The 14,388-nt window shown below is 41.1% G+C and overlaps 1 protein-coding gene across 7 annotated transcripts in view; it reads right to left on the bottom strand.

The window, feature by feature from the left end:
• The window catches only part of METTL8 (methyltransferase 8, tRNA N3-cytidine), a 137,967-nt gene that overhangs the window by 32,226 nt on the left and 91,353 nt on the right, over positions 1–14,388 (bottom strand). For all 7 annotated transcript variants that reach the window (XR_012779357.1, XM_075529332.1, XM_075529327.1 and 4 more), the window contains one exon: positions 11,881–11,972. Coding sequence is in view for 6 of the 7 variants with exons in the window: in XM_075529332.1 (XP_075385447.1) it covers positions 11,881–11,972 (92 nt within the window). In the remaining variant the exon portion in view is untranslated. The remainder of the gene's footprint in view (positions 1–11,880; positions 11,973–14,388) is intronic.

The raw sequence follows: 14,388 nt of genomic DNA, 5'->3' as shown, positions 1-14,388 counted from the left end.
GGTGGTGGAGGTGGAGGTGGAGGTGGTGGTGGTGGTGGTGGTGGTGATGGTGGTGGTGGTGGTGGTGGTGATGGTGCTGTTTTTCTATTGTTGTTGTTGTTCCATCCAACCAGCGAGCGCAATTGTGCCAACATGGCCAGTCACACCCATAGTTTCTGCAGCCATCCCTACTGGGCAAGAGCAACTACCCACTCGTATACATCTTGAGCATTGATAGAGAGAGAACACTAGGCAGATCTGCCCTCAACTGTTCCATGAAGAGGAAATTGACACACCTCACACTAAAAAAGAATAAAGAAGGTTTCCTACTTTGTGATCTCAAACCAACTGCATAACTACCACAGTCAAAATAATAATAGATACATGGACAAATGAAATAGAATTAAGAACCTGGAAATGAATCTATCCACTGAGAGACAGCCGATCTCTTATAATAGGATGAAACATATGAAATGGAGGAGAGATAGTCTAATAAATGGAGCTGGCAAAACTGTATATCCAATTACAGAAGACTAAAACAGAAAGCCAAATTTCACAGTATTTACATAAAGAAACTCAAGATAGATCAAAGCTCTAAATATAAGACCCAGAACTATGAATATAATAAATGAAAAGACAGGGCCAACCTTAGGGCCTTCATACATGGAATAAATATACTTCTGTCTTTTCTCCATTTATTAGAATGCTGTCTATTGGTCCAGTTGTGAGAATTTTGGTTTTCTTTACACTGAATTACAATCATATTGAAAGCTGAAGTCTTTCATTTTCATCAGCAAGGGGTTTAAGTTCTCCTTGATTCCAGCAAGCAGGTTTGTGCCTTCTGCATACTGCAAGTCTTACTCCAATTCTGACGTCATATTATCTTTCATACAGGCCAGTTTCTTGTGTTATTTACTCAACACACAGGTTGAAAAGGAAGGTGAAAGGATACAACATGGACACACGCCTCACCTGCTTTTAAACCGCACGGTATCCCCTTGTTCTGTCTGGATGGCTGCCTCTTGATCTAGGTACAGGTTCCACACAAGCACAATGAAACGCTCTCGAATATCCTTTCTTCACAACTATGCTCAAATGCCTTTACAGAGTCAAGAAAACAAGTGACTATCTTTTTGATATTATCAGTTTCCAGCCAATATTCATCTGATACTGGTGATATTATCCCTAATGTCACCTCCTCTTCTGAATGAAGTTTGAATTTCTGGCAGCTCCTTGTCAATGTACTTCAGCAACTATCATTAAATTACCTTCAGCAACAATTTATTTCCATACGCTATTATTGACATTGTAAGATAATTCCCACATTCTGTTGGGTCACCTCTCTTTGGAATGGGCATAAATTTGGATCTCTTCTAGTCAGTTGGTGCCTGTATCCCAAATTTCTTGGCTAGACCAAAGCTTCTTCCAGTGCTTCATTAGCTTGTTGAAACATTGTAATTGGCATCCTGTTAATTCCTGGAGCCTTGTTTTTTCGCTAATGCCTTCAGTGCAGCTTAGACTTCTTCCTTAAATTTCATTGGTTCTTGATCATATGCTACCTCTTGAAATGGTTGAATATTAACCAATTCTTTTTGGTACAGAAGCCATGTATTCCTTAAATCATCTTTCAATGATTCCTGCATCATTTGACATGTTGTCTATAGAACACTTGAATATTACAATATGAGGCTTAACTTTACTCAAGTCTTCTTTCAACTTGTCACATGTTGAGCTTTTTCTTCATTTTTTGTCATTTTAACTCTAAGTCTTGTGCACATTTCATTATAATATTCTACTTTGTCTTTTCAGGTTGCCCTGTGAAATGTTCTGTTCAGCTCGTTTACTTTAGGTTTTCTTACATTTTTGTTAACTACTCACCATTCAAGAACATGCTCCAGAGTTTCTTCCCATAGCTACTTTGATCACTTCTTTCTTTTCAATGACCTTTTGATTTCTTCATGTTTACTGCTCCTGATGTCATCACACGAACTTATCCGGCCTTTGGTCATCAGTGTCCAATATGACAAGTCTGTTCTTCAGAATATCAGGTGGGATATATTCGGGGTTGTAGTTTGGCTCTCCTGAACTTGCTTTAATTTCTATCACCTTTAACCTGAATTTGCACAAGAGCAATTGATGGTCTGCTTCACAGTTGGCCCCTGGACTTGTTTTGGTTGATGATATGATATATATTGAGCTTCACCACCATTTCTTCTCACAAACAGAATCAACTTGATTCCTGTGTACCCCATCTGGTGAGACCTGTGCATACAGTTGTTGCACGGAAACATATTCCCGTGGAATTGGTATTCCCAATAGAGAAGTCATTGGTCTTGTAAAATTCTGTTATGGGATTTCTCCAGCTTCATTTCTATCACCAAGGTCTTATTTTCTATCACTGACCATATTAAGCTACTTTGTCTAAAGAATGAAAACCAGTGACATTATATATATTTCAAGAAGTAATTTATATCAAGAAGGCATCCAGCTGAGTCCAACTCAAGTTCATGCATCTGATGCTAGCCAGGACCCTCTTCAGATTCACATAGTTGCAGACTAATGATGCAGAAAAGTGAAGTGGGAAGGAGGGAGATCACAGGCCACTGGGTGCAGAGTTGGGTGGATCCAAGAATGGTGGAAGCATGGCAGGACTCCAACAGCTCTCCAGGTTGGACATATGCGACCATCTCTGGAGGCAGACACAGAATCTCAGTGAAGAGAAAAGCAAAGAGCAGGAGGATGGAAGAAAAGTTCCCAGTGACTCTTGCATCACCAGGCTACCACCTGATTGACAGGTTGGACTCCATCCATATACTTTCACAGATATTCAAGTTGTCATAAAATCTAACTATCATATTGATCCTTCCAATTTTCACATCCCAATCATCCAACAGTCAATGTGTGAAACTGGTCAATCACAAAAGGGACAAATATGAGATCACTATTATAAAAAGTGAGGGAAAAAATATTCACACTAAAAGAAACGTTTTTGATAGTTACCAGGGAAAGAGGAGAAGTTATTGGCCTGAAACTAGAGAAGTGTTAACTTTGGAGAAGGGGAAGACAAAGCATAATAAGATAAATTAGGTAAAAATGAAAGTGGCATCAATTAGGAGTTTGCAAGAGGTAACAGCAACAATGGCAATACTGTTATATACACAATCTTGCAATAGCAGTGATCTACAAATAGATGCTTGGGCAGGGCACACAGGCTGAACAGCAGTGGGAGGGAGTGTAGGAGTATACCCCCAAATAAATAGAGGTTTGACAAGAGGGCATGTATATGTGTGTGTTTACCTTGGCTGCAAAGATCTCCATAAATGTGGTGGAGTGTGTTGTTATTGTTAGGTGCCATCAAGCATCGAATCAGTTCATACTCACAGCCACCCAATGCGCCACAGAAGGAGACACTGTCCAGTCATGCGCCAGTCTCAGAGTTTCTCTTATGTTCGAGCCTACTGTTGCAGCCACTTTGTCAATTCATCCCATGGAAAGTCTTCCTCCTTTCTGTTGCCCCTCCACTTTATCAAGCAGGATGTCTCTCCCAAGAAACTGGTCTCTCCTGAGAACATGTCCAAAGTATGTGAGATGAAGCTTGCTATCCCCACTTCCAAGGAGGACATTTTCCATAGTGAAGACTGAAGTCCTTTATTTTTGTTTGCAAGTTCTTCAAGTCCTTACTTAAAGCAAGCAAGGGGGTATCATTGACAAGCCATTCTCCAATTCGGATGCCACATTATTCTTCACTGTGGGATTATAAAGAGACTTTTCCCCAGTTTTGTCTCCCCTAAAGACATGCCAAACATTAGGGGCTTTTTGCCAGCATATGGGGGAGGCCAGATGCTTAGAGACATCCTCCCTGAAGGCAGTCAGTTGCCAGACAACTGTCTGGTCCCACTAAGGTAGGGCCTGTTCCCTGTTGTTAAGGACAATGGGCTACTTCTTCCTAAAGGCTTGTGACCATTAGCTTGGTTCCTGTAGGTGGGGTTTATACCCTACTGATAATGGTTTCTATGGAGACCCAGAGAACAGGTCAAACCAGCTCAGTGACATCCAAAGTTAAGCAGTCATCCTGAATCTAGGATCCGCCCTTCTTGTCACATGTGTACCCCAATCCCTCATCTTCCTATTGCGTGTATATCCCTAGATTGTCCCCCTCTCATTGCTGTACAACCTATAGTGCAACCCCTTCCTGTGATATATGTCTTTCCCTGAAATGAGGGGCTTGCATGCCCCCCCAAAGGTATATAGGCCTGGGTTAGCAATAAAGAGTTCTCTCGGGCTCCCCTCTTGGCCTCTCGTCAGCTCGCCCTCCTCCCCTGTTCCCTTTCCCCTTGTCCTCCTTCTCCTCCCTCTCTCTCCATGTGGACCACCAAGTGAGGCTGAGGTGAGCATTGTACCACGAACTGTGTCTGACTCCATTATTTCTATCTCTCTTCTATCTTTCACATTCTTTATGACTTTACAATAATCTTTACTTATTATTATTGTACAATTGCGCATACCGGACCCGCAATTAGTGGTGGGGGCTGGCCCTTCCCCCACACTTCACACAGTCTAACTTCTTGGATTATTGGGTCAACATAAAGATTGAATACGTAAAGAGAAAGTTTATAATCCTGATGTATACCTTTCCTGATTTTAAAATGCTCAGTATTCCCTTTCTCTGCTCGAACACTACTTCCTAATCCATGTACAGATTCCTCGTGAGCACAATGAAATGTTCTGGAATTACCATTCTTCTCGGTGCTATCCATCATTTGTTATGATCTACACAGTCCAAATGCCTTTGCAATGTCAATAGAACACAGCTGAATCCTGCTGATGTACTGCTGCAACAGTTGTTCAATGACCATCAGCAAAACTTCACCTGCACGGGATATTAATGACACTATTGGATGATTCTGTTGAATCATCTTTGCTTGGAGTGGGTACAAATTTGTATCCCTTCCAGTTATTTAGTCAAGTAGCTCACTAAAACATTTCTTGGCATAGATGAGCATTTCTAGAGCTTTATCAGCTGGATGAAACATTTCAGTTGGTATTCTATCAATTCCTAGAGCCTGTTTTTCACTAATTATTTCCATGCAACTGGACTTTTCCTTCAGTGCTGTTGGTTCTTGATCACGCGCCCCTCCTCAGCTGTGTGAATGGCCACCGCTCTGGTTGTTGCCTTGACTCTGTGCATTCCTTTCATCTCCTTTTGATGTTTCCTGCAATGTCAATATTTTGCCCACAGACTGTATCAATACTAAAATTTTAGGCTTACATATTTTCTTCAGTTCTTTCAGCTTGAGATATGCTAAGGGTATTCTTCCTTTTTGGTATTCTGACTCCCAAGTCTTTGCACATTTCATCATAAAACTTTATTTTCTGGAGCAGCCCTTTAAATTTCTTCTGTTCAGCTCTTTTACTTCATCATGGTGGAGCATACAAAGGGCTAACTTATGTGAACTTCTTAGATATAAATAAATGCCTTGAGGTCATGAGTTGCTGGGCCTGGGAGATCAAGACCGTAGTCCTGGGAGACACCAAGGCCAATTGGCCTCTTGTGGTCACAAAGACAATGCTCCATAGCCTACTTTGATGAGTAGCAACTGGGGTCTTAAAAGCTGTGAGCAGTCATCTAAAGTTTAACTACTGATTTTTCCTTGTATGGAGTAATTAAGAGTGATACAAATTAAAAGACACATGGAAACAATTAGTCCAATAGACTAACGGACCACGCAGTCTTCATAATCTTGAGACCAGAAGAATTAGATCAGCAGTTCTCAACCTGTGGGTCGCGACCCCTTTGGGGGTCTAATGACCTTTTCCAGGGATCTTCCAGTTCATCACAATAGCAAAATGACAGTGATGAAGTAGCAATGAAAATAATGTTATGGTTGTGGGTCACCACAACCTGAGGAACTGTCTTAAAGGTTCACGGCACTAGGAAGGTTGAGAACCACTGAATTAGATGGTGCCCAGCTATTACTACCACAACTACTCTAAAAAGGATATTAGAAAATCCTAGACAGTCAGAGAAAATGTGGGACAGAACTCAAAATTATAAAAGGGACTAAACTTACTAGTTGGATAGAGATTGGTGGGACCCCCAGACAATGATCCTTCGTCACCTTTCTGGTCGGGAACCAAACTCACTCTTGTAAGAATAAGCAAACAATCAAGATTTAAAGGACTGCATTTGCCCAACAACAAAGTTCACAGGGTTAAAAAATAAAGAGAAATGGAAAAAGAAAACACAAGGAGGTAGTATAATAAATGATGGTACATTGAGGGGATTGCAATGAATGAGTTGAAGCAAAATAAGTATGAATTGTTACACATAAAACTGATGATCTGATGTGTAAAACTTCACCTAATTCACAGTAAAACAGATTTTTAAATTGTGGACAACAATTTTTAAGTTTCTCAAATGAGAGTGAGGCAGTTACATAATCTGTCAACTTGATGAAGAAGTGGAGTTTAGCCTTCCAATCAGGTCACAGCTTGATGACCTCATTTGGAGGTGCAAAGGTGATAAATAGCTCACTGGAGGCCAGGCATGCTCTCTCTGCTACACATTCCTGCTGACAAGACACATAGAGCTACGCTGATCGAACCAGAGCCTAGAGCTGGAGGAGCTATGTAGAGGCCCACACCAGCACTGAGATGCTTCCACCGCCACAGTGTTCACAAGACTTTCCACCAACATGCCTGTGATCTTCCTGCATTCGGTATCATTGCATGTGCTGCATGAATCGGAAGAGGAAATTATACACTGGTATCAGACACAAACTAATATTAGGCTTATGGACTTGATCTGGACTGAGTTGGGATGTTTTCTTAATATACAATTAATCTCTATATAAAACTCTCATACACATAAGAGCGTCTATGAATTTGTTTCTCTAGTTCACCCTGCCTAACACAGAGAGTAAGCATTATTTGCTATGTATTTTAATCACAGATATGAAACATACCATATCTTAACAAAAGCTTTTATGAATGATGGATACATTTTCAGAATTATTATAGTATTCTAATTTCTATTCTTATCAACAGTTGAGACAGTAGGTAAGAAATGGGAAATGGGTGTGACAGGAGAAACTGTCTTAGGCTAGCTTCTCTAAAGAAACAAAATCAGTTAAGTTTGTATATGTTATATAAACTTGAGAGAGCGAGAGAGAGAAATTCATATAAAGAAAATGGATCACACATTTTGTATGAGTAGAAGCAGGCAAGTCCATATCTGAGCAGGTTTGTGTGTGCATCAGATGTTAGGCTAGAGGCTTTTCCTGACTCCTGTAGCAATGGGGGCTTTTGAACCCAAGATCAGAAAGAAGGTGACAGAGTAGTGATTGCAAAAGTGAGTGAATCAAGGACAGCAGGTCATGCTTTTAGCTGCAGAGACAAATGAATTCAAGGTCTGTAGGTCAGATAACAGGCTATTGGTTCCTATCCAAAGAACAGATCCTGTGATAGGCAGATACAGAATCCAGGCTCAGTCAAAAGCAAGCTTTGCCATAGCAACTACCGATGTTGGAAGCAGACCATACCCTTGAGGAATTGTAAGAAATCGATTAAAATTGATTGCCTCAGGGCTGTGATTGAATCTTCTTACAAATGATTAGCTGTTCATGGCAGATCCCATTATGAATTATATTAAGTTACATCATGGGGGATTACTAGTTCTTAAGTGACAAGCCTCTCGTTGTACTTATTCAATCTGTATGCTGAGCAAATAATCAGAGAGCTGGATTACATGAAGAAGAATGTGGCATCAGGATTGGAGGAAGACTTATTAACAACTTGATATATGCAGATGACACAACTTTGCCTGCTGAAAGTGAGGAGGACTTTAAGCACTTACTGATGAAGATCAAGGCCTGCTCCCTTCAGTATGGGTTGCAGTGTAAAGAAAGTCCAAATTCTCACATTTGGACCAGGAGACAACATCATGATAAGTGGAAGAAAAAAATGAAGTTGTCAAGGATATCATCTTGTTTGGATCCACAATACATGCTCATGGGAACAGCAGCCAAGCGACCAAATGATGCATTGCATTGGGTAAATCTGCTACACCAGATCTCTATAGAGTACTGCAAAGCAAGGATGCATTTTGAGGACTAAGGTACGGTTGACCCATGCCACTGTATTTTCAATTGCTTCCTATGCATGTGAAAGTTGGACATTGAATAAAGAAGGCCAAAGAGGAATCAATGCCTTTGAACTGTGGTGCTGGGGAAGAATAGTGAAAGTATCATGGACTTCTAAAAGAACAAATGTATCTGTCTTGGAAGAAGTATGACTGTCAGAGTGCTCCTTAGAGGCAAGGATAGTGAGCCTTGGTCTCACGTCCTTTGGACATGTTGTGAGGAGAGATCAGTCCCTGTAAAAGGACATCATGCTTGATAAAAGAGGGTCAGAGAAAAGGAGGAAGGCCCTCAACAAGATGGATTGACACAGTTGCTTCAACAATGGACTCAAGCATAGGAACAATTGTGAGGATGGAGCATGACTAAGCAGTGTTTTGCTCTGTTGTACACAGGATCCTTATGGGTTAGAGTCGAGTCTAACAACAACAGCAAAGTGCCAAGTGACTGAGAATCCTGGCTCAACCAAGTTGACACAAAATCTAACCATGACAGTGACATAAATAGAGATTGCAAGAAATATATTGGAGAGTTGACCACAAGGGCAAACAGCCACTATTTCTTCCCAGTGGCACTCAAATGAGAGAAGGTCAATAGAGAGAACTCAGGATGTATATAATCTGTGAATGACACACTTGTGATATGAGAAAACTTAGCATGTCAAAGACAGGAATCTAGAGAAAATGAGAGGGTAGGTTACAAAGACAAAGGTAGATATGTAAGCATGTCAAGACTCCTTGAGGATCTAACAAAGTTTGGGAGCAGAGCTTTTAAATGGATTAACCTTGACCTATATTCATCAGAGGCATTAATTATTAAATCAGAACCCTCAGTGGATCTAATCTCTAACAGAAATCAGACTCACTGCGTAGGAAGGTATTCCTTTTTCACGGTCAGGCTCCATCAATAAGTCCTGTGGTGCACAACTGGTGAAACGCTTGGCTATTAACTGAAAGGTCAGTGAGTCAAAGATACCAGCAGCTCACCCCGAAAGGAAAAAGGACCTGGTAATTTGCTCACATAAAGATTACCAAAGGCAAACAAACAAAACCAAATCTATTGTTGCCAAGTCGGTTCCGAGTCATAGTGACCTCACAGGAAATCCTTATGAAAGCTGTATGCCACCTCTTTCTAATGTGGAGAGCCTGGGGGCGGGGGGGGGAATCCGGCAGCCTCTGGCTAGCAGTGGAGTACTTTAGCCACTGTGCCTCGATGACCCCTTCTGTCAAGTCCAGGAAACCCTCTGGGACCGGTCTACTCTATCGCAGAGGGCTGCTATGAATCAGAAGCAAATGGCAACAGGTTTGGGGTTTTTTTGGTATTGGCAGGAACTGACTAAACAGCACACAATAAGGTCCCATCATGCAACATAGTTCCTCGGGGGTGGGAGGGGATCCTCACATCAGACTTAGCATGGTTATACTAGTCATCCTTGCTGAAATATGAGACGGTCACCCCATAATGTGTTCCGCTCCCTCTATCAGTTCTCTGACATGCACATAGTCTACCATACTGAGCAGAGTTATAGAAGGGACATACATGGGACCCAGCAGAACCGCTACCATTTCGAGTAATTTCAAATGGAATCTTTTGTTCTGTGTCTCCACCGCAGACCGAAAAGTTGCTCAGAAAGAGACTGGACATGCTAATAAGCAAACCCAATGCTTCCAAGCAGTGTCATCAGTGCTCACAGCCTGCTTTTCCTGCTTCTATAGAGAGAGGCCAGTCACCACCTTTCTATTTCAGTCACATTATGGTTCTGTGGGAACTGTCATTTTCCTTTACTGCAGTTTCCAAGGCCCCAAAATAACCTTCTCATTAGCTTCACTCAAGTTCATTGTTAACACAAATAGGCCAAAACAGGCAGCCATATGCAGAGCCCTTTAAGAGAACATTATCAGCGCTGCTCATCTATTCATGTTCTAAAGAGAAATAGTCAAAAGAAGTTGAAAAAGCCTTTTTTTTTTAGTTTCTTACATTGTCAGGAAATATACTGTGGATAATTCTTAATATCCTGAAAATGAACTGAGATGACAGATAACTTTTCATTCATTTGGGCTTGACTCCCACTGTCATATCCAGGTGGCCTCAGCAGAAGCTTGAGTAATGTGGAAAATATGTCTGTGCAGCTGCTGGCAAAGCAGCAGGGCTAATACTCCTCCGACACCGTGTGAGAGTTTCTGCAGAGGAATGCAACGCTGGCTGATCGGCACCCTCAACCCACCCCAGCCCTCTCGGAATGCATAGCTAGAACTCATCAAAACAGCACGGCCCTCGCGAGGATCAGCGGCTCTTCCCGCCCACCCGGGAAGACGCATTAATATTTAAGATGAGCAAAGAGAACTGGAGCTACGGACTAGCAAAGGATGCCAGAGGCTGAGACAGGTCACCACCGTCCCCTTCACTAGTAAAGGAACTAATGTCTCATTAACTCAGTTTCCATAGCTACCTTGGCTTTCAATCTCAGCCTCAATTGTAGACTAAAGTCACTAGGACAATAGTTACTGATCAGTAATATATGTGATCTTTATTATACTTGGCTTCTACACAGGAATGTAAATATCTTTACCTGGGGAGTTTTAGGGCAACTGATAGATCTAGAAACAAAACTTTGGCAAACTTTTTTGGTAAAGGGCCAGTTAGTAAATATTTTCTTTTTTGCAGGCCATATGGTTTCTGTTACCACTATTCGCCTCAGTGGTGACACCTTAAAAGTTCCTCAGACATTTTTAAATGAATGAGTGTACCTGTGGTTACAATAAATCTTTATTGATACAAACAGGCCGAGAGCCAGATTTGGCTCTTAAGTCATAGATTTTGACTCAGTGACACTATGTTGCTATCGAGATGATTGAGAAATGATGATAACAAGAACCAAACAGTTCCGGAAAACCAATCTACAGTATTGGAAACCAGGACAGAGATTGCTCTTTGTGGGCTACAGGGTGGGAAATGGGTTATTATAATAGGAAAGAAGAATAGAGGAGATTCTGGGTTACTGGTACTTTCTGTTTTCTGAGATATATGCTGGTAACGTCAGTGTGTCCACTTTGTGAAAATCCATTTAAGATTTGTGTTCATTTCTTTGTGTGTAGCACTTCAATAGACTTTTTTTTTTGAAAGAAGAAAGAAAATAGCCAAACTGTACTAAAGGAGAAATCCTTTTAAGAAACACAAGGTTAATAAAAATCCTATCTAGATGGTACAGAAATTGAGGAAAGTCTGTATTCCTGGCTATGTGATTAAAAGGGCATAAATCAAAATTTTCAAACCACCACTGGTTTTGAAGATTGGCAGGGCTGATTTACTTAAACTCGAAAGTCCTGTAAGAAAAGTACCTTCAATCCTTGTTGAAACTTTAAGTTTCCTAAAAGTCCAACATTTTAAATTTGTGGAAAGATCCAAGAAAGTGAAATGGATAAAAGCATGCTAAAGGAAATGTAGCAAGAGGAAATTTTTAAAGTTCTATTTACATTTCTTGTTTGAAATACTACTGTGTGTGTTTAACAGGGGGAAAAAAGCAATATCATAGCGTCCAAAAGACCAATTAGAAGGTGAAACTACCACTGATTTCATTAACTTTAGTCCCAGTACAAAGGAAGAACCAAGACCTCTCCCAAGTGGAACAAGCACACTGGCATAGGTAGAAAGTCTCAAAGTAATGGCACAATTAGGAATGAATAGACACTAAGGTGGGAACTGAGTCCCTTGGAGGTCAAATTGAAAAGTTTGACCCTAGGAGTCACCACATGCAGTCAGTTACCTTGCTCTTCCAGGAGGATTTGCACAGCTGAGTTTTCTTCTACTTTTTTCCTGGCTGCCGCTTCTTCTTCTTCTGACCATTGAATATGATCCCTAACAGAAAAATAAAAATGTTAAATTATGCTTCAGGAAGAAAATGGAGCACATCCTTCATTCTGGATTAAGCCAAGACAAATAACATGAACTCATGCCACGTTCAATGAATCTATTTCATGTCCGATGTTCCTCTAAACGTGCGTGTACAACTCTGAAACTCCTGCGGTGCCTTGGTTTGAATCTGGCTGTGCTGTAAGCCCCAGCCACCGCTTGGAAATGACTGCTGACATATGAGGGGGTACTTACACACAAACACACACACACACGAAATTTTTATTCCAAAGCTATGTATTTAAAATTTTTTACAAAACAACCTTATCACCTTCAAAGTACTCTCCATTACCCTTAATACATTGATCAAATCTGCGATTCCATTCTTGGAAACATTTTTCAAACTCCATAATCATCTGTTTGAATGGCTGACAGCATCTCCCTCCTTTTTTTCTTCACCCCTTCCAAGTTATCAAATCGCTGTACTCTCATGTCCCTCTGCATTCTTGGAACCAAAAAGAAGTGGCAAACAAACAAAAGATGTCGCACAGAATGAGGTCAGGTAAGTAAGGTGCATGGGGCAAGAGAGGCATTCTATTTTTTTGCCAAAAAGTGGTGCACTGAGATGACTGCATAAGTAGGTGCACTCTTGAAGATAAACAAGCGGCCATCTAGCTCAGAAGCAACAAAGCCCACATGGAAGAACACACCAGCCTGTGTGAACACGAGGTTCCAAAGGGATCAGTTATCAGGCATCAAAGAACAAAACATCATATCATTGGGGGCACACCTCCACGTTACAATCGCTGAGGACAAATGGGTGCATAAGCACATGTGGCAAAGGAAGTTGATGGTGCCTGGCTATCAAAAGGTGTAGCGTTTGGGGTCTTAAAGGCTTGAAGGTAAACAAGCGGCCATCTAGCTCAGAAGCAACAAAGCACACATGGAAGAAGCATACCACCCTGTGCGATCACAAGGTGTGGAAGGGATCAGGTATAAGGCATCATCAGAGCAAAAAAATCTTACCATAGTGAATGAAGGGGGAAGTGCAGAGTGGAGACCAAAAGACCATTTGTTGGCCACTGGAGACCCCCTCACAGAGGGATCTAGGGGAGGAGATGAGTCAGTCAGGGTGTGATGTAGCACCGATGAAGAATACAGCTTTCCTCTAGTTCCTAAATGTTTCCTACCCCTCCCCACCAATCATGATCCGAATTCTACCTTGCAAGTCTGGCTAGACCAGAGGATGTACACTGGTGTAGATAGGAGCTGGATGCACAGGGATGCAGGGAGGATGATACCTTCAGGACCAGGAGTGTGAGTGGCGATACTGGGAGGGTAGAGGGAGAGTGGGTTGGAAAGAGGGAACCGATTACAAGTATCTACAGAAAAGGGGGTGAAGGGAGACATCAGACAGGGCAAGATATGCCAAAATAATAATTTATAAATTATCAAGGGCTCATGAGGGAGGGGGGAGTGGGGAGGGAGGGGAAAAACAAAAGAGGACCTGATGCCAAAGACTTAAGTGGAGAGCAAATGCTTTGAAAATGATGAGGGCAATGAATGTACAGATGTGCTTTACACACTTGATGGATATATGGACTGTGATAAGAGTTGTATGAGCCCCTAATAAAACATTTAAAAAAATAATGCTTAAGAGAGAAGAACGAATATGTACAAATATGCTTGACACAATTGATGCATGGAATGTTGTAAGAGCTTCCAATAAAATGATTTAAAGAGAGGGAGAGAGAAGAATGCAGTGGGTGTTGATGTATTTCTTTGTTCTTAGCTGTACTTCCTAATTTTTTACATGAAAATATATTATATGTTGTATATTTTATTTAAAATATTTTATAAATGTATAATAAATGTAGTATAAATATATGAAAAAAAAAGTAGGTGCATTGTCGTGGTGGCAAAACCAGTCTCATGTCTGCCACAAATCAGGCTTGTTTTGTTGCACACTGTTATGCAACCTTTTCAGAACCTCTAAATAGAAAGCTTGATTAACAGTCTGACCTGATGGAATGAACTCCAAATGCACTACGAGTCGACATTTTTGTCCATTCAGGAAGTTGACTGTTGTCCAGAACAAGGTTTGTCATCAATTGACATTTCACCGTTTTTGAAATGAGAAAACCACTTGTACACTTGAGTTTTTCCCACAGCGCTGTTCTTGTAAGCTGTTCAACATCACAACAGTTTCTGTGGCATTTTTCCTGAGCAGGGACACAAAATTTCACAGCCAACACTGTTCTCTTAAAATGGGCATCACTAAAAATGAAGTTCAAGCAAAACTGTTTTTACAAAAAAATTCACTGTGACCATAGAGAAACTTCCCAGGCAACACCATGAGGTGCACTAACTCTGAGGGAGTTGCTTGATGCTCGCCTGTTGGGAAAAATGCAGACTATGAAAG

Source organism: Tenrec ecaudatus, chromosome 13, assembly GCF_050624435.1.
Source record: "Tenrec ecaudatus isolate mTenEca1 chromosome 13, mTenEca1.hap1, whole genome shotgun sequence".
NCBI lineage: Eukaryota > Metazoa > Chordata > Mammalia > Afrosoricida > Tenrecidae > Tenrec > Tenrec ecaudatus.
The sequence above is the reverse complement of the archived record's forward strand: the minus strand, read 5'-3'. Positions and strand labels throughout refer to the sequence as shown.